This window comes from Anomaloglossus baeobatrachus, chromosome 11 (assembly GCF_048569485.1).
Source record: "Anomaloglossus baeobatrachus isolate aAnoBae1 chromosome 11, aAnoBae1.hap1, whole genome shotgun sequence".
Lineage (NCBI taxonomy): Eukaryota > Metazoa > Chordata > Amphibia > Anura > Aromobatidae > Anomaloglossus > Anomaloglossus baeobatrachus.
Genome location: NC_134363.1, coordinates 153,233,000 through 153,254,143, shown reverse-complemented (window position 1 = coordinate 153,254,143; position 21,144 = coordinate 153,233,000). Strand labels below are relative to the sequence as shown.

The 21,144-nt window shown below is 53.1% G+C and overlaps 1 protein-coding gene across 2 annotated transcripts in view; it reads left to right on the top strand.

Moving 5' to 3' along the window:
• Positions 1-21,144, top strand: part of CFAP74 (cilia and flagella associated protein 74) — a 365,782-nt gene that overhangs the window by 91,636 nt on the left and 253,002 nt on the right. For both annotated transcript variants that reach the window (XM_075327962.1, XM_075327961.1), the window contains exons 10-11: positions 510-667; positions 2,254-2,455. In XM_075327962.1, coding sequence (XP_075184077.1) covers positions 510-667; positions 2,254-2,455 — 360 coding nt within the window. The remainder of the gene's footprint in view (positions 1-509; positions 668-2,253; positions 2,456-21,144) is intronic.

Below are 21,144 nucleotides of genomic sequence, written 5' to 3'. Positions count from 1 at the left end.
ATAGGAATAGATACATGGGCTGTATCACAAATGATAGGATTAGATACATTGACTGTATCACACATGATAGGATTAGATACACGGACTGTATCATGCATTATAGGATTAGATACACAGACTGTATCACACGATATGATTCGATACACGAACTGTATCACGCAGCATAATATTAGATACATGGACTGTATCCTGCATGATAGGATTAGATACACGAACTCTATCACACATGATAGGAATAGATACATGGACTGTATCACACATGATAGGATTAGATACATGGACTGTATCACGCATCACAGGATTAGATACACATATTGTATGACACATGATAGGATTAGATACACGGACTGTATCACACATGATAGGATTTGATACACAGACTGTATCATGCATGATAGGATTAGATATACGGACTGTATCACACATTAATGAATGATGCTACACATAGTCATGAAGTGTTATTCTGGCTGTGCATTCTGCCGCATAATCACATGTTTTACATTTTAAAGGAAAACCTGCGTGTCATTGCGTCTCGGAACAAGGCACAAGCTGCCCTGAGTAAAAAACAAGAGCGGCTGGAGGGAGAAGCTGTGCTGGCCACAGGAGGAGACGTCACAAAGTACACTGTGCATAAGAAGAGACTACAAGAGTATGAGAGAAGGAAGAAGTAAGTGATCCATGATGAGTGGGATGGCCGGAGATTATTAGGTAGAAGACTAGCAGAGATGCAGCAGATTCAATAGTGTTTTATTTTTTCAAAAACTACAGCAAGAAGTAAGTGACCCAGTGCTGGAGTCAGGATTTCAGTCCCTACTTTGTGCTGCTCTCAGATGGGGCAGTAATATCCTGGTGACAGATTCTCTTTAAGGTCCAGTTACACTGGATGATTATTGTGGAATATAGTTCATAAGCATGTTGGAGCGTTAATGCCGGCATAGCAAGCAACATTTTTGTCATGTAAATGGGATATGCCAACTGTCATGATTCATGTATCCTGCCTCCGGGGTTTAGGTCCCTTGGGAGGGGCCTGTTCTGGCCTCATTACAGGGGTTGCGCCGCCATATCTTGTTGCTGCTACCTCCGGGTCTCCGCCAGTAACATTTTAGCACTGCTGCGTGCATTGTTCCTGAGAGAAGTTCTCTGTTTCTTTTCTTGTTACCCAATACTGTTTGTCCTGACCTCTGTTCCTCTTGCCTGAAATAAAATATCCGTTACTCCTGCCCGACCTGACCTGACCTCCGTTTCCCTGACCTGACCGCCATTTCCTGGGCCTGCCCTGACCTCCATTCCTCCTGCCCGTCCTGACATCTGTCCCTCCTAACCCATCCTGACCTCCATCCCTCCTGCCCATCCTGACCTTTGTCCCTCCTTCCCAACCTGACCTCTGTTCCTCCCTGTCCTCCGGACTCCGGTCCTGCTCCATGTCCTCCACTCCCTCCCCTGTGGTTACTTGCTCTCCCGGTATCCAACCTCTGCTTTGTTTTTTGACTTTGGCTTGTTTTCTCCTCGGTACAGACGTGACACCCGGCATAGACCCTGACTGATCAACTATCCCTGCTCTTGTGTAAGAGACCTCTAGTTCTGTCTAACTGCACTCAGAAGTTCTCTTTCTACCTGGGTCCAAGCGCCCCCTAGCGGTAGCTTGACACTGACACTAACATTGAAGTCACTCTATCCCCATTTTTTGTTGGCCCGCGTGAACCAGTCATTAAACAAGTGCCAAGCCACATGTATATAGTTGATCAGCTGTCTTTTATGGGCTAAAATCGGCCCATAAAACTGGGACGGGACCTTCACTGTTATTCCTTTCAGAAGTTGGACTCGGTGGACCCACCACAGCTACATTGGCTTCAGTGCCGAACCCAGTGATTGACTGCAGTGGTCACGAGCTGCAGAGTGTCAGCAAAGACCAAGGGCTGGGTCATAAAGGAAGCAAACTAGCTGTATGGGGTGAGAAAAGCTCGTTTTGTTGTTTTTCCTTTGGGCAAGCCCTTCTCACTCGATTCTTACCTCCCAATGCACCACCGGTCCAGCGATATTGGCACTGCTATAAAAAGGTATGAAATGTTTTAATTTCATGATGGTCTCTGAAGCGATTAAGATGTGGTTGTCCTCTAGTAGACAACCCCTTTACTCATCAAAAGCCTCGTTAACAATTCCTTGTTGAATATGAATGGCAGAAAGCCTCTTTTTGCACTTGGTCATACTTGACGGAAGGAAAGTAATGTGAACATTATTTGTGCTTATATTTAGAGAATTCGAAGAGTCACAGAAAGTGAAGAAGCAAGAAATTGTCAGTCGGATTTTACAAGAAGAATCCAGCCAAGTAAAACAAAAAAGACAAGCCTCTTTAGAAATAAGCAAGATCCGGGAACATGGCAGACTGCGAGCCAAAGCATTGCAGTATATTCATTCAACCATACCTCCTGAGCCGGAGGACGACCAGGAGCTGACGGTAAGTAGTAATTGCATTGCTCAGAAAACCAAATAGCTATGAAACACTTCTGATTTGAACAATTCTCATTCTAAAGGGGGCTTTACACGCTACAGTATCGCTAGCGAGCGTACCCACCTCTGTCGTTTGTACGTCACGGGCAAATCGCTGCCCGTGGCGCACAATATTGTTAGTCCCTGTCACACGGACTTACCTGTCTAGCGACGTCGCTGTGGCCGGCGAACCGCCTCCTTTCTAAGGGGGCGGTTCGTGCGGCGTCACACGGCAGCCGTCCAATAGAAGCAGAGGGGCGGACAGCAGCCGAAAGAAAGTAACGCCCACTTCGTTGCCGGAGGACGCAGGTAAGGTGTTATTCGTCGTTCCTGGGGTGTCACACGTAGCGATTTGTGCTGCCTCAGGAACAACTAACAACCTGCGTCCAGCACCATCAATGATATTTTGGATTAGATCGACGTGTCAACGATCAACGATAAGGTGAGTATTTTTGATTGTTAGCGGTCGTTCATATGTTTCACACGCAACGACGTCACTAACGAGGCTGGATGTGCATCTTGTTAGCAATGTCGTTGCGTGTAAAGCCCCCTTAAAGGGTTCATTCAAGTGCCATGCTGATAAAAACGAATGTCCAACCTTATAATGCCCATGTGCCACACATTTTACTTTTTTAATGGCCTTCAGCGCGATCTCGAGCCATGATGACTTGATAGATGAATGATATATAGGAAGATTGATCTTTTGCAGCCTAGATAGGTCCATCAGGGTCTTCTCTGCCATTTTTTTTATTGTATTATGCCATCTGGTTGCTGGTCTTCCTCTTCGCCTTGTTCCTTCTATTCTTTCAACCATGATGTCCTTCTCCAGTGATTGCTCTCTTCTTATGATGTGTCCAAAGTAGGCAAGTCATAGCTTGGTGATCCTTGTTTCAAGTGACATGTCTGGCTTGATTTGTTCCAAAATTGTTATTACTATTTATTATTATAGCGCCATTTATTCCATAGCACTTTACATGTGAAAAGGGGTATACATGGTACGTACAATAATCATAAACAAAACAAGGCACAAACTGGTACAGGAGGAGAGAGGTCCCTGCACGCGAGGGCTCACAGTCTACAGAGGATGGCTGAGGATACAGTAGGTGGGGGTAGAGATGGTCGTGCGATGCTGTATCAGACTGAGGGTCACGGCAGGTTGTAGGCTTGTCGGAAGAGGTGGGTTTTGATGTTCCTTTTGAACCTTGTCAAGGTAGGTGAGAGTCTGATATGTTGGGGTAGAGAGTTCCAGAGTATGGGGGAGGCACGGGAGAAATCTTGGATGCAATGGTGGTAAGAGGAGATGAGAGGAGAGTACAGAAGACATCTTGTGAGTATCGAAGGTTACGTGCGGGTAAGTACCAGGAGACTAGGTCACAGATGTAGGGAGGAGAGAGGTGGTGGATGGCTTTGTATGTCATAGTTAGGGTTTTGAACTGGAGTCATTGGGCAATGGGAAGCCAGTGAAGGGATTAGCAGAGAGGAGAGGTCGGGGAGTAGCGGGGGGACAGGTGGATTAGCCAGGCAGCAGAGTGTAGAATAGATTGTAGGGGGGCGAGACTGTTAGAAGGGAGGCCACAGAGCACGAGGTTGCAATAATCCGGGTGGGAGATAATAAGGGCATGCATTAGGGTTTTTGATTTATTTGTTCTTTTTGTCATCCATGGTTTCCTTTTCAGCACCACATACACTCAATAAATATGTACACATCTGTTTTCGGACCGACTGCAGGTCTGCTGACCTGAACTAGATCAGTGAAATATAATGATCACTAGTGTTGAGCTATTTGTACTTGCTATGCTGTTAGCGAGTACTGTCCGCTACTCGCATATTCGTTACGAGTAGCGGGCACAATGCAAGTCAATGGGAAATACTCACTAAGTAACGAGTAGCCCGAAAGCCATACTTTCTTTGTCGCTCCATTGGGAGACCCAGACAATTGGGTGTATAGCTTCTGCCTCCGGAGGCCACACAAAGTATTACACTTTTAAAAAAGTGTAACCCCTCCCCTCTGCCTATACACCCTCCCGTGGACCACGGGCTCCTCAGTTTTATGCTTTGTGTGGAAGGAGGCACACATCCACTCATGCATTCTCATACATAGTTATGTCGGATGGAAGAAAAGAGGTCCCTGATGGGGTCCCCGGCATGTTCCCTTCTCACCCCACTAAGTCGGCGGTGTTGTTAAGGTTGAGGTACCCATTGCGGGTACGGAGGCTGGAGCCACATGCCGTCTCCTTCACCATCCCTTATGCGGCTCTGGGAGAAGTGGGATCCTATGCGGTCATCCATGTGCTGGGACCGTGCTCCATCCTCAGCCCCTGGTGGATCCTGCCGGACCGGAGCTTCTTCATCCCCAGGGACCGGGCCCTGCAACTTGAAGGTACTCTGTATCCTCATGTGGGGACTGTACAGGGGTCGCACCTTCTCCCCGGAAGCCGCGGTGGTTCCGTCCGTTGTCTTTTCGGCGGACTTCGCGCCGACCGTGCCTGCTTGTCGGACGCGGCCTTAAATTTAGCCCCCGGCTTCGCCGCGGCCTAGTCCGAAAAATCCCGCCCCCGAGCCTGCCTGTCAGGGGTAAGGGCGGGATTACCGACATGACGTCGGCCTTGAGGGCTGGAGCATCCTGCATGTCTCCCTCCCCCCTCATTGACCACTTGGGGACTCCAGATTCCCGCTCTCTGCTAGCGCCGCCCTCGGCTCCACTCCCCCCCTGAGAGCTCCGGCAGCCATTTTTAGCATTCTGCCGGTGGATGCTATTCAGCAGCAAGGCTCTGCAGTTCCGGGGGATCCACGACAGGGAATCTGGAGGACACACTCCGCTCGTGAGCGGTTGGTAAGCCACATCGGTCACCCGGTGCTGGTCCCCCTAAGGTGCCGGGATATATATATAATAGATATATATATATCTGTTCGGAAAGGCGGTATACCCTTTTCCCATATACCCTCAGTGGTCACTCTCCTAAGAGACAACAGCATGTCGTCCACAAGGAGCAAAGCTACTAAGGCACAGATTTTTTTCGCGGCCTGTACCTCTTGTGGGGCTATGTTGCCTGCGGGATCCACCTACCCTCACTGTGATCAATGCTCGACTCCTGCCACGCTTGCTCAGCCGGAGCCTAGGGCAATTGTGGGCCCCTTGGCTCAGGTAGATCCCCCTGCTCCCCCTGAGCAGGCTGCAGGGACAGAGTCACCGGCGTTGGCCTCTTTCGCTGAGAAACTCTCTCAGTCACTTTCTCAATCCATTGCACAGTCTATGGACAAATGGTCATCTAAGCTGCTTGAGGCATTGCAGTCCAGACCGGGCACTTCACAGGCCCCGGTCCCTGTTAGTTTGTCTCCTCCAGGCCCTTCTCGGTCCGCGCCGCAGCGCGCTCCCAGGATAGCCCCTAGGTCATAGGCGGAGGACTCCTGCCCGGATTGCAGCCCCAGACCTGCTAAGCGGCCTCGCTGGGATTCTTCCCCGGCCTCCTCACGCTGCTCTGGATCCCAGTTTGAGGACTCTCAGGAAGACGAGGCGGACGTGGGAGCTCAGGGCTCTGACCCTGACTTCGCCCTTAACCTTGATACCCCTGAGGGGGACGCCTTAGTAAATGATCTTATCTCGTCCATCAACCAGGTGTTGGATCTCTCACCACCACCTCCTCCTGCAGAGGAGTCGGCTTCTCAGCAGGAGAAACACCAATTTCGATTCCCCAAACTTACGCGCAATACGTTTTTTGATCACTCTAACTTTAGGGACGCTGTCCAGAAGCCCAGAGCGGTCCCGGACAAGCGCTTTGCTAAACGGCACACTGACACGCGTTATCCCTTTCCACCTGAAGTCGTTAAGGGCTGGGCACACTCTCCCAAGGTGGATCCTCCAGTCTCTAGATTGGCTGCTAGGTCCGTTGTGTCTGTTGCCGATGGCTCATCCCTGAAGGATGCCACTGACAGACAGATAGAGCTCTTGGTGAAGTCTATTTATGAGGCGCGTCTTTTGCCCCGGCCTTTGCGGCTGTGTGGGCTCTCCAAGCAATCTCGGCATGTCTGACTGAGATTAATGCCGTCACGCGGAATTCTGCTCCGCATGTGTCTTCCTTGACCTCTCAGGCATCAGCATTTTCGTCCTACGCCATGAACGCTGTCCTGGACTCCGCTAGCCGTACGGCTGTAGCATCCGCTAACTCCGTGGCAGTCCGCAGGGCCATGTGGCTGCGCGAATGGAAAGCAGACTCTGCTTCCAAAAGGTTCTTAACTGGTTTGCCTTTTTCTGGCGAACGTTTGTTTGGCGAACGGTTGGATGAGATTATTAAGGAATCCTCGGGAAAGGACTCCTCCTTACCCCAGTCCAAACCTAAGAGACCTCAGCAGAGAAAAATCCAATCGAGGTTTCGGTCCTTTCGGCCCTCCGCCAAGCCCCAATCCTCTTCGTCCAACCGGCCGGAGAAAGGCCAGAGGAGCTCCTATGCGTGGCGGTCCAAGTCACGCCCCCAAAAGGCCGCAGGAGGCACTGCCTCCAAGACGGCCTCCTCATGACTCTCGGCCTCATCTAGCCACATCCTCGGTCGGTGGCAGGCTCTCCCGCTTTGGCGACGCCTGGTGGCCACACGTTCAAGACCGATGGGTGAGAGACATTCTGTCTCATGGTTACAGGATAGAGTTCAGCTCTCGACCTACGGCTCGTTTTTTCAGAACCTCCCCACCCCCCGCACAGGCCGACGCACTTTTTCAGGCAGTGGACGCTCTAAAGATAGAAGGAGTTGTGATTCCCGTTCCCCTTCAGGAACGTGGTCGCGGATTTTACTCCAACTTGTTCGTGGTGCCAAAAAAGGACGGGTCATTCCGTCCCGTTCTGGACCTCAAGCTGCTCAACAGACATGTGAGAACCAGACGGTTTCGGATGGAATCTCTCCGCTCGGTCATCGCCTCGATGTCACAAGGAGACTTCCTAGCATCGATCAACATCAAGGATGCTTATCTCCATGTGCCGATCGCACCCGAACATCAACGTTTCCTGCGTTTCGCCATCGGGGACGAACACCTCCAGTTCGTCTCATTGCCCGTCGGCCTGGCGACAGCCCCACGGGTTTTCACCAAAGTCATGGCATCCGTCGTGGCGGTCCTGCACTCTCAGGGCCACTCGGTGATCCCCTACTTGGACGATCTCCTAGTCAGGGCCCCTTCTCGGGTGGCGTGTCAACAAAGTCTTACCGTCACTCTGGCGACTCTCCAGCAGTTCGGGTGGATCATCAATTTCCCGAAATCCAAGTTGACGCCGACCCAATCACTGACTTACCTCGGGATGGAGTTTCATACCCAGCCAGCGTTAGTCAAGCTACCGCGGGACAAACATCTTTCTCTGCAGGCGGGGGTGCAGTCACTTCTTCGGAGTCAGTCACACCCCTTAAGGCGCCTCATGCACTTCCTGGGGAAGATGGTTGCAGCTATGGAGGCAGTGCCGTTCGCGCAATTCCATCTACGGCCACTCCAATGGGACATTCTTCGCAAATGGGACAAGAGTTCGGCTTCCCTCGACAAGAACATCTCTCTTTCACTTGCAACCAAAACATCACTTCAGTGGTGGCTCCTACCCACATCTCTGTCTCGGGGAAAATCCTTCCTCCCCCCAACCTGGGCCGTGGTCACCACGGACGCGAGCCTGTCAGGTTGGTGAGCGGTTTTTCTCCACCACAGGGCTCAAGGAACCTGGACTCCAATAGAATCGTCCCTTCAGATCAATATTCTGGAGATAAGGGCAGTATATCTAGCCCTATTGGCTTTCCATCGGTGGCTGGAGGGCAGGCAGATCCGAATCCAGTCGGACAACGCCACTGCCGTCGCCTACATCAACCACCAAGGTGGCACTCGCAGTCGTCAAGCCTTCCAGGAAGTCGGGCGGATTCTGCAGTGGGTGGAAGTCACAGGCTCCACCATCTCCGCAGTTCACATCCCGGGCGTGGAAAACTGGGAAGCAGATTTTCTCAGTCGTCAGGGCATGGACGCGGGGGAATGGTCTTTTCACCCAGACGTGTTTCGAGAGATCTGTCGCCGCTGGGGAACGCCGGACGTCGATCTCATGGCGTCACGACACAACAAGGTCCCGGCCTTCATGGCACGGTCTCAGGATCACAGAGCTCTGGCAGCGGACGCTCTGGTCCAGGATTGGTCGCAGTTTCGACTGCCATATGTGTTTCCCCCTCTGGCGATGCTGCCCAGGGTACTACGCAAGATCCGGTCCAACTGCCGTCGCGCCATTCTCGTCGCTCCAGACTGGCCGAGGCGGTCGTGGTATCCGGATCTGTGGCATCTCACGGTGGGTCAACTGTGGGCATTTCCAGACCGCCCAGACTTGCTGTCACAAGGGCCGTTTTTCCATCTGAATTCTGTGGCCCTCAACCTGACTGTGTGGCCATTGAGTCCTGGCTCCTAGCGTCTTCAGGGTTATCTCAGGATGTCATTGCCACCATGAGACAAGCCAGGAAGCCAACGTCCGCCAAGATCTATTACAGGTCTTGGCAAATCTTCTTATCCTGGTGCTCTGATAACGGTTTTCCTCCATGGCCGTTTGCTTTACCCACATTTCTTTCATTCCTACAATCTGGAATGGACAAGGGTTTGTCCCTCGGCTCTCTCAAGGGCCAAGTGTCGGCGCTCTCCGTGTTTTTTCAAAAGCGTCTAGCCAGGCTTCCGCAGGTCCGCACGTTCCTGCAGGGGGTTTGCCACATGGTCCCACCTTACAAACGTCCGTTGGAACCTTGGGATCTTAACAGGGTTCTGACGGCTCTTCAAAAGCCGCCTTTTGAGCCACTGCGGGATGTCTCTCTCTCCCGTCTTTTTCAGAAGGTGGCCTTCCTGGTGGCAGTCACATCACTTCGGAGAGTGTCTGAGCTTGCAGCGCTGTCATGCAAAGCCCCCTTCCTGGTTTTCCACCAGGATAAGGTGGTTCTGCGTCCTGTCCCGGAATTTCTCCCTAAGGTGGTATCCCCTTTTCATCTAAATCAGGATATCTCCTTGCCTTCCTTTTGCCCTAATCCAATTCACCAGTGTGAAAAGGATTTGCACTCTTTGGATCTAGTGAGAGCACTCCGGTTCTACGTGTCTCGCACGGCGCCCCTGCGCCGTTCAGACGCGCTCTTTGTCCTTGTCGCTGGCCAGCGTAAGGGCTCTCAGGCCTCCAAGTCAACCTTGGCTCGGTGGATCAAGGAACCGATTCTCGAGGCCTACCATACTTCTGGGCTTCCACTTCCTTCAGGGTTGAAAGCCCATTCTACCAGAGCCGTAGGTGCATCCTGGGCTTTGCGGCACCGGGCGACGGCTCAGCAGGTGTTTCAGGCAGCTACGTGGTCTAGTCTGCACACTTTCACGAAGCACTATCAAGTGCATACCTATGCTTCGGCAGACGCCAGTCTAGGTAGGCGAGTCCTCCAGGCGGCGGTTGCCCACCTGTAAGAGGGGGCCGTTTTCGACTCTTTTTATTGAGGTATTGTTTTACCCACCCAGGGACTGCTCTTGGACGTCCCAATTGTCTGGGTCTCCCAATGGAGCGACAAAGAAAAAGGGAATTTTGTTTACTTATCGTAAATTCCCTTTCTTCTAGCTCCTATTGGGAGACCCAGCACCCGCCCCTGTGCCCTTCGGGCTGGTTGTTCTTTTGTGTACACATGTTGTTGATGTTGATTTGTTCTTATGGTTCATGGTCTTCAGTTCTCCGAACATCCTTCGGATTGAATTTACCCTAGACCAATTTATAAGTTTTCTCCTTCCTGCTTTTGCACCAAAACTGAGGAGACCGTGGTCCACGGGAGGGTGTATAGGCAGAGGGGAGGGGTTACACTTTTTTAAAAGTGTAATACTTTGTGTGGCCTCCGGAGACAGAAGCTATACACCCAATTGTCTGGGTCTCCCAATAGGAGCTAGAAGAAAAGGAATTTACGGTAAGTAAACAAAATTCCCTTTATTTGCTACTCGCACGAAAAGTACGGCTACTCGCTACTTAGCGAGTATTTCCCATTGACTTGCATTGCCCCCGCTACTCGTAACGAATATGCGAGTAGCGGACAGTACTTGCTAAAAGCATAGCGAGTACGAATAGCTAACAACTCGCTCAACACAAATGATCACTTACAAAGTTCACAACATTTATTCGTATTGTCAGAAGTAAGCCCATGCAGACATACAGTACTTGGCTTCACTTGACCTGGAGGATATTTAGATATTAATCTACTATTTCTCTTTCGTTTCATTGGGGGACACAGGACCATGAGTTATGCTGCTGTCACTAGGAGGCTGACACTAAGTAGACAGAAAAAGTTAGCTCCTCCCCAGCAGTGTACACCCCGAGCCGGAGGCGGACTCAAGTCAGTTTTTTGCTTAGTGTCGTAGGAGGCTGATGTGGGCCGGCTCAGCCCCCTTCAGCCACTTGATTGCTTGCGTATTTTTTTTTCATTTTTTCTTGGCGACGCTCATCGCTCTCATCCCTGTTGTCTTCTCGGTTTCTGCAGGTGTCGTTTATTTTTCTTCCCTCATCCTTTGCAGCCCTGTGGGTACCACTCCCCAGGGTCGCAGAGGCTTGAGACTTCGGGCCCTCTCACCCATCCATTCCCATGGTACCACTCCCGGGTTTGCACGTTGGGCACAACCTTCATGGGCACCCCTGATCCACCCTGCGGTATCATCCCAAAGGGTGAACGGGGCTCGGCAATAGGGACTGGACCTCCGCAGCGCGTCTGGATTTTATGATGGGGCCCGCAGCACTGTCTACATTCGCAGAGGGGCTCCCACCCCCCACCGGCGTCCACCTCCCTGCATTCCCCACTCTACTTCCCTGGAGCCCGCAGCCATTCCATCGGTGTGCGGAGCACACAGGCACATGTGCAGAGCTCTCTGCCTGCACACCTGATAACGCTGGTGCGGCGCCGCTGATATCAGGTAGGACGCCCTTCTCCTACCTTCTCCTCCTCTGGCAGCTGGAAAATTTAGGCCCCGGTCTCGGCCTAGATGCCCTGCGCTCCAGCCACGTCCCATCAGTCGGCGGAGCGCACCGGCACACGCGCAGAGCTCCCTGCCGCCACACCGGACATCGCTGCTGCGCCGCCACTGATCTCAGGTAGGAACGCTTGTCTCTACCTTCCCTCGCTCCGGCAGCTCCAAAATTTAGGCCCCGGTTGCGGCCTTGTCTTCCAGCGTCCCAGCCACGCCCCCCGCTGCAGCGCTATTGGCCGCCGACCGTTCCGACTTCGCCCTCCGCTCAGCCCTAGGCATCACAGTGGGGGCGGTGGATGATTCGTTTTCCCACTCTCCTCAGCCCCGCCTCCAGCCTCCTTCAGCGTCCATCTTATCCTGTAAAAAAAAAAAAAAAAAAAAAAGACTCCCGGTCTGCGGATTGCTGAGGCTGCAGCAACCTTTATAATCAGTGATCCACATACTTTTTATTTTGCATGAACAAACAGCATAACAGGAAAAACAAACTATCAAAAGAGCCACAATCATACAAAGATAGTGGTTGTATCAAGGGTTGAGTTTATTATTATCGTATATATATTAAATTTACACAGGTACTTGTTCGGGCAACTAGTTTGCACATAGATATATACATATAAAACGGAACTGTGGTTTTTACTCTCAATGTATATTTCTTTATCGTTCCTTTGGGAGACCCAGACCATGGGTGTTTAGCTTCTGCCTCCGGAGGACACACAGAGTACTACACTTAAAAGTGTAGCTCTTCCCTCTGAGCTTATACACCCCCTGACGAGCAGACTCAGCCAGTTTATCGCTTTGTGTTCAGGAGGCATACATCCACACATGTATTCTCATATGATTATTCCTTTTGGAACAAGATTGAAGAGTGGGGTCCACGTCTGGACCCCCGGCATGTCCCTTCTCACCCCACTGTGTCGGCGGTGTTGTAAGGTTGATTCCTAGGCTGGAGCCTTACATGCCGTGCTCCTTCACCATCCCTCATGGGTTCTGGCTTGAAGTGGGAGCCAGCACGGTCTCCATGCTTGGCAGGAGACCAGTCTCCATCCGCAGCCCTTCAGGACCCTGCTGGACCGGAGCACTCATCCCCAGGGACTTGGAACCCTGCGTCTCAGCAAGCTAAGTACCTGAGACGTTTATATATTGGGGGTCCCTGTACTTTATTGTTGTGGGAGAGTGTGCTGATTGAGTTTTCTGACATTTCCGGCGGGTTCTCTGGCTGTCGCCTGAGAACCGCGCCGATGGTGCCTGCGCGCCGGCCGCGCCGCTCAAATTTAGGCCCCGGCTTCGCCGGAGGCCTAGTTTCGGTTTCACTGCCCTTGCATGTCACTCATGCAGAGGGACAGGCTCGGCTCCGCCCGGCGGCCGTTCTACACAGGGGAGAGACGCTTCCCACTACAGTGTGTGTCCCCTCCCCTGTAGGTCTCTTTGGCCCTCCAGATCCCGCTCCTCAAGCAAGCCCCGCCCCCTCTCTTCGCTCCGGCGGCCATTTTATCAGCGTTCTCTCTGCGATCAGTACATTGCAGCGCTGGTCTGCAGCATCTCTGCTGAGGTGCTGTGCTTGGGGGTCCGGGCTTCGGGATCTGGAGGGCACACAACACCGCTCCAGCGGTCTGGTAAGCCACAACCGGTCTCCGGTTGTGGACCTCTGTTATACACTCTGGGGTTCATTCTCTGGCAGAGCCTCCACTCCAGCAGCATGTCTCACACGAGGAGCAAGGCTCCAAAGCTTTATTCAGTATGCACTGCATGTAAGCTCCTGCTGCCTGAACCGAGCATCTTCCCACATTGTGATGCCTGCTCTAACCTGGCGGTGCCTCAGCCTGGAGTCTCACCCCCAGTGGTCTCTCAGGCTGCCCCTGCTCCTGTGGCTGAACCCCCGGCTTGGGTAGAATCCTTTTCTAGGTCTATCTCCCAGTCTTTTGCTGACTCCATGGGACTTCTGTCCAGGACTTTGCTGAACATGCATCAGCCCTTTTCACAGGGTGCCTCTGCTGCTAGGGGTCTCTCAGGACCGGAGCTCACAGAGGATTCATCATCTGGTCCCAGACCCCGTCCTTCTAAGAAGAGACGCAGGGTTCCCTCTCCTTCCTCGTCCCGCGGCTCTGATTCAGCAGCTGACTCGCAGGACGAGGAGGATGCCTTTACGGGGGGCTCGGAGGTTAACTCCATGTACCCCATTGATCTGTCCTAAAGTGACTCAGATGTTAGTGATTTGATTGCATCCATTAATTCTGTACTGGATCTCAATCCGCCAGTATCAGAGGAGCAACCCTCTCTGGCAGAAAAGCACCAGTTTACCTCGCCTAAGAGAGTAAAGAGTGTGTTCTTTAACCACTCCAGTTTTCAGGCCGCTGTGACCAAGCCCAGGGCCTGTCCTGACAAACACTTCCCAAAGCGTGGTTCTGATGACCGCTTTCCCTTTCCACCTGAGGTGGTCAAGGAGTGGGCTCATTCCCCAAAGGTAGACCCCCCGGTGTCTAGACTCTCAGCCCGGACCGTTGTGTCGGTGGCTGATGGCACCTCCCTTAAGGATTCCACTGACCGCCAGATTGACCTTCTGGCCAAATCCGTATATGAAGCGGCGGGGGCCTCGTTCCCCCCGACTTTTGCAGCAGTGTGGGCTCTCAAAGCCATCTCTGCTTCTCTAGAGGGGATGCATTCCCTCGCCAGGGAATCTATGCCCGAAATGGCTACCTTAACTTCCCAAGCTTCAGCTTTTTCATCCTATGCCATGTCTGCCATGCTGGAGGCTTCTCACCGCACTGCGGTGGCTTCGGCTAATTCCCTCGCTATCCGCAGGATCTTGTGGCTTCGAGAGTGGAAGGCAGATGCTTCTTCAAAGAAGTACCTTGCTGGGCTCCCTTTTGCTGGGTCCCGGCTGTTCGGTGAACAGATGGATGAAATTATTAAGGAAGCTACTGGCGGGAAGAGTACTTCCATGCCACAAACTAAAACCAGGAAACCTGTCCAGGGCAGGAATCAGTCGAGGTTTCGTTCCTTTCGTTCCTCCAACTGGTCGTCCTCTAAGCCCTCGGCCTCGTCCACTAACTCAGCCAAGGACCAGAAATCCAACTGGCGCCCAAAAGCGCATCCACAGAAGACCGCAGGAGGTGCTGCCGCCAAGGCAGCCTCCTCGTGACTATCTGTCCGCGCCAGCAACGTCCTTAGTCGGTGGCAGGCTCTCCCACTTTGGCGACGCGTGGTTTCAACACGTCTCCGATCAGTGGGTGAGGGATATCATCTCCCACGGCTACAGGATAGAATTCTCTTCCAGCCCGCCAAACAGATTTTTTCTCTCAACTCCCCCCTGCTCCAAGGCCGCCGCCTTCTCACAGGCCGTGGCATCCTTGCAGGCCAACAGAGTAATTGTACGGTTCAGAGGTTTCTACTCAAATCTCTTCCTAGTCCCCAAAAAGGACGGTTCCTTCCGGCCCATCCTGGATCTCAAGCTTCTCAACAAGCATGTTCAGGTGCGGCATTTTCGCATGGAGTCTCTGCGATCAGTCATTGCCTCAATGACCCAAGGGGATTTCCTGGCATCCATCGACATCAGAGATGCCTATCTGCATGTGCCAATTGCAGTTTCACACCAGCGTTGGCTACGTTTTGCAATCGGAGAGGAACATTTCCAATTCGTGGCTCTCCCCTTCGGGTTGGCCACAGCTCCTCGGGTATTCACCAAGGTCATGGCAGCAGTGATTGCGGTCCTGCACCTACAGGGGTTGGCAGTGATTCCTTACCTGGACGACCTTCTAGTCAAGGCTTCATCCACCGTGGACTGTCAGCGGAGTGTCTCGCTCACTCTCGCCACTCTAGCCCAATTCGGGTGGCTTGTCAATCTTGCCAAATCCACTCTGACTCCGACCCAGAGTCTCATGTACCTAGGGATGCAGTTCGAGACTTTGCCGGCACTTGTGAAGTTGCCCTTAGTCAAACAGCAGTCCCTCCAACTGGCGGTGCGCTCTCTGCTGAGGCCCCGCCGTTATTCCCTCAGGCGCCTTATGCAGGTGCTGGGTCAAATGGTGGCGTCAATGGAGGCTGTTCCCTTTGCCCAGTTCCATCTGCGTCCCCTGCAACTGGACATTCTCCGCTGTTGGGACAAGCGGCCTTCCTCCTTGCACAGGTTGGTGGCTCTGTCGCCACAGACCAGGAGCTCTCTTCAGTGGTGGCTTCGGCCCCTCTCTCTGTCCCAGGGGCACTCCTTCCTGGCCCCGTCCTGGGTGATCCTCAGCACGGATGCCAGTCTATCCGGCTGGGGAGCGGTATGTCTCCACCACCGAGCGCAGGGCACTTGTACTCCGTCCGAGTCAGCCCTTTCAATCAATGTGCTGGAAACCAGAGCTGTGCTTCTAGCTCTCCTAGCCTTTCACCACCTGTTGGCGGGCAGGCACATCCGGGTCCAGTCAGACAACGCGACAGCGGTTGCCTACATCAATCACCAAGGCGGGACACGCAGCCGCCTGGCAATGTTGGAGGTACAACGCATCCTTCAATGGGTGGAGGACTCAAAGTCCACCATATCCGCAGTCCACATCCCAGGCGTGGAAAACTGGGAGGCAGATTATCTCAGCCATCAAACCGTGGACAGTGGCAAGTGGTCCCTGCACCCGGCAGTTTTTCAGTCAATCTGCCGCAAATGGGGCACTCCGGACGTGGACCTAATGGCATCCCGTCACAACAACAAGGTTCCCGTTTACGTGGCTCGCTCCCACGATCCTCAGGCATTCGCCGCGGACTCTCTGGTTCAAGACTGGTCCCAGTTTCGTCTGTCCTACGTGTTTCCCCCTCTAGCTCTCTTGCCCAGAGTCCTGCGCAAGATCGGAATGGAGGGCCGTCGAGTCATCCTCATTGCTCCGGACTAGCCCAGGCGAGTTTGGTACCCAGACCTGCTCCATCTGTCCGTAGAGGTGCCGTGGCATCTCCCGGACCGTCCAGACCTTCTCTCACAAGGTCCGTTTTTCCGCCTGAATTCTGCGTCTCTCAAATTGACGGCGTGGCTCTTGAGTCCTGGATCTTGACGGCTTCTGGTATTCCTCCTGAAGTCATCTCCACTATGACTCGGGCCCGTAAGTCTTCCTCCGCCAAGATCTATCACAGGACTTGGAAAATTTTCCTGTCCTGGTGTCGCTCTTCCGGCCATCCTCCTTGGCCATTCTCCTTGCCGACCCTTCTGTCTTTTCTACAGTCCGGTCTGCAGCTGGGACTGTCCCTCAACTCTCTCAAGGGACAAGTCTCAGCTCTGTCAGTGCTGTTCCAGCGGCGTCTCGCCCGGCTGGCTCAGGTCCGCACCTTCATGCAGGGCGCGTCTCACATCATTCCGCCTTACCGGCGGCCCTTGGATCCCTGGGACCTCAATTTGGTTCTCACGGTTTTGCAGAAACCCCCCTTTGAGCCTCTTAGGGAGGTTTCTTTGTTTCGTCTTTCACAGAAAGTGGTCTTTCTGGTGGCCATAACTTCCCTCAGGAGAGTCTCTGATTTGGCTGCGCTCTCTTCGGAGTCACCTTTTTTTGTTTTTTCATCAAGACAAGGTGGTTGTCCGTCCGACTCCGGACTTTCTTCCTAAGGTGTTCTCCTTTCCACCTTAACCAGGACATTACCCTACCTTCCTTTTGTCCAGCTCCTTTTCATCGCTTGAAAAAGCGTTGCATACTCTGGATCTGGTGCGTGCTCTCCGGATCTATCTGTCTCGCACCGCTGCTCTTAGGCGGTGCACTTCTCTTTTTGTGCTAACCACAGGTCGGCGCAAGGGCCTCTCTGCTTCTAAGCCGACCTTAGCCCGTTGGATTAGGTCGACCATTTCGGACGCCTACCATTGTTTTCAGGTGCCTCCCCCGCCGGGGATCAAGGCACACTCGACCAGAGCTGTCGGTGCCTCTTGGGCTTTCAGGCACCAGGCTACGGCTCAACAAGTCTGTCAGGCTGCCACTTGGACTAGCCTGCATACCTTTTCAAAGCACTACCAAGTGCATGCTCATGCTTCGGCAGATGCGAGCTTGGGCAGACGCATCCTTCAAGCGGCTGTCGCCCATTTGTGACGTTAGGCTCCACCTACTTCTTAGTTTTTCTGTTTATTTCCCACCCAGGGACAGCTTTGAGACGTCCCATGGTCTGGGTCTCCCAAAGGAATGATAAAGAAAAAGAGAATTTTGTTTACTTACCGTAAATTCTTTTTCTTACAGTTCCGTATTGGGAGACCCAGCTCCCTCCCTGTTGCCTGTTGGCAATTTCTTGTTCCGCGTGTTGTCACTGGCTGTTGTCGTGGACAGAGTCTCCGGTTGTTCCGGTTCTTGCTCTGTTTTTACTTGTGGGTGGCTATTCTCCTTCAGCTTTTGCACTAAACTAGCTGAGTCTGCTCGTCAGGGGGTGTATAAGCTCAGAGGGAGGAGCTACACTTTTGAGTGTAGTACTTTGTGTGTCCTCCGGAGGCAGAAGCTAAACACCCATGGTCTGGGTCTCCCAATACGGAACTATAAGAAAAAATTTTTACGGTAAGTAAACAAAATTCTCTTTTCCCCCAAAATGATATCTAAATAGGGTTAATGCATATAATACTGGGTATCAAAGCTTGAATAAATAATTATTTCCGGACCGGTAAGGGTCACGATTGCTGTAAATAGTACCCTCAATTATAAATTCCCCCAAATGATGTCAAATTAGTGATAACTGCCACCGCAGCCCCAGACACTGCAGGGCCCTGTATCCCGCCCCTGCCGGCTGGTTAGCGCCCCTGTCCCAGTCCGTAGATCCCCTCGCTGAGGCCTCTCGGGTGGTTGCGCATGCGCTGCGCCTCTTGCCGACGCTCTGTCATACCTCCACAGGACTGGCGCAATCGCCTCAGGGGTAGGTGAGCCCTGTGCCAGGGACCTTATCCACTGCTCAGAAGCGGACCCGCCAGGTCTCGTCTTCGGCGTCCCCCCCAGGTTTCACCTTCATCCCCAGGTCCAGACTACCGCTCCTCCGGAAGCCCCCCGACCTCTCTGGTGATGACCCAGACGTAGCACCTCTGCTGGATTCCGAGCAGGCGGCTGATGTTCGGCGATTGACGAATAGCCTGGTAGAAGCGGTGAGTCAGACTATTAAGGTACGGACAGTCCTCTTCTCCTCTCCGAGCACACAGGTCTCCTTTAAACGGATGTGGCGGGCCCATGATGCATTCAGTGGACATCCAGAGTTCGCTGAGTTACTGCGTCTCTCAGGGACTCCACGGACACCCTACGCAGCGGACTACGTTCCATCTCTGCCGATCCGGAACTGGTTAACATCTTGGGTGAGTACCTTCTCAACACAGCCCTGGCGTCTGCCAGCTGCGCGGCCTAAGCCTCTAGCAGCAGTGTGACCATCCGTCGAGCCCTCTGACTCAGGATCTGGAATGCGGATGTGACCTCTAAGAAGTCGCTGACTTCCCTTCCGTTCTTAGGTGAACGTCCTTTCGGAGATTGGCTAGTCCAGTTGATCCACTAGGCTACGTGAGGGAAGACTACATCTCTTCCCCAGCATCGGCCCAGACGCATCCAGGATCGTCGCCTCACCGCTCGGTTCCAGTCCTTTCGCACTTCAACCTTTCACGACGCCTCTATCCCACCAACAGTTCCTCCGCCTTGCGATGCAGTGGACCACTTCCAGTTTCACGGCTCTGTCATTCGACCTCGCATCTATCTCCAGAGTGCTTACAGAGATCATGGCGGCTGCCATGCCCATCCTACACTCCAGGGGTGTTATGGTCATTCCGCACGGGGACAACCTGGTGGTCAAGGGTTCTTCCTTCAAGGACCGTCGTCTTGGTGTTTAGATCGCCATCGACACCCTTTCGCTACTAGGGTAGCTGATCAATCGGAAAGAGTCCTCTCAGACCCCGGCCCGGCGGATCACCCCTTTAGGCACGGTATTCGATACCGTCCAAGCTCAGGTACTCCTCACACAAGAGTGGTTCTCTTCCCTGCACCGAGGCCTCCGTACTCTCTGCCATCCGCGCCCGGTTTCCATCAGGTTTGGTATGTGAGTCCTCGGTCAGATGGTGGCGGTGATAGAGGCGGTACCCTTTACCCAGTTTCATCTTCGGCCTTTCCAGCGGGCCCTGCTGAAGAAGGGGGACAAATCTCTCCTTGCTATGGACCGCAGGTTCCGTCTATCGCTGGTGACCCGCCATTCACTTCGTTAGTGGACTAGTCTTCGCAACCTCCCTTAAGAAGGTCCCTTCTTCTCCTCTGGAGGATAGTGTCCACCGTCGCCAGTATCCAAGGCTGGGGTGTGCTATTCCACCATCCCTCAGCACAAAGCCGATGGACACCTCAAGAGTGTTGTCTCCCTATCAACATTCCGGAAATCAGAGCTATCCGGTTAGCCCTGCTACATTTTCAGCACCGTGTACTGGGTTGCCCAGTCAGGTTCCAGTCGGACCATGCCATGTAGGTGGCGTGCATCAACCACCAGGGAGGCGCAAGGAGTATCATGGCAATGGGAGAGGTCAAGAAGATCTTGCACTGGGCCGGGTCTCTTCTCTCCCTAATCTCGGCAGTGCACATCGCTAGCGTGGACAATTGGACGGACGATTTTCTCGGCAGGGAAGGACTCGCTTCAGGCAAATGTTTCCTCATCTGGGAAGTCCCCAGCCAGATCTCCGGCGGAGGAAGACTCCGGTCGTGGACCTAATGGCCTCCCGATTCAACTATCAAGTCCACGGTTCATCGAGTGGTGCCCCCTCCACCTGGCGCTAGGTGTCGACGCCCTCACCCTGTCATGGAGCCAGTTCAGGCTCCCGTGCATCTTCCCACTGTTTCCCATGATCTCGAAGGTTCTCAAGAAGATCAAGGCAGGATGTGGCTCCAGAGTGGCCCAGACGAGCATAGTTCGTGGAACTCACTCAGCTCCTCGCAGATGCCCCGTGGCGCCTTCCAGACCGTCCAGATCTTCCGTGTCGGGGCCCTCTCTTCCACTAGGACTCAGAAGTCCTAAATTTGACGGCTTTACAAGTGGATCCCGGGTACTAGCTCAGACAGGCTTTTCGACAAGGGTGATACAGACAATGATTAAGGCCGGGAAGCCAGTTTCTTCGAGGATCTATTACCACACGTGGAGAGTTCCTCCGGTGGTGTGAGGAGCACATCTTTTCTTCTCCTCTCTCTTTCTCCCTTCCTTCATTGGTGGCATTCTTGCAGTCAGGTCTGGATTCGGGTCTCTCGCGCGCCTCCCTTTAAGGGCCAGGTGTCGGCTCTGTCAATTCGGTTTCAGAGGCCTCTAGCTTCTTGCCTGCCGATCAAGACCTTCATCCAGGGAGTCGCCCATCTAGCTCTACCATATCGTCGTCCACTAGAAACGTGGGACCTTAATCTAGTGGTGGGTTCACTTCAGGGTCCCCTGTTTGAACCTTTCCGAGTTTCTTCCTGTTCTCACCTGTTTTGGAAAGTGGGTTCCTCGTTGCCATCACTTCTTTATGAAGGTCGTCAGGGCTGGCAGCCCTCTCTTGTCCTTTCCCCCTCCTTTTTTGGTCCTCCTCCAGGACAAGGGGGTGCTCCGGCCAGACCCCTCTTTTCTGTCCAAGGTGGTCTCGCCGTTCCATCCAGATGAGGAGATTGGGTTTCGGTCATTCTGTCCTAGTCCTTCTCTCAGCCTGAAAGGGGCCTGGCACACTCTGGACCTTGTACGAGCCCTCAGTTTTTTATGTCTTCAGGACCGCACCTTTCGGTTACACCGACAGTC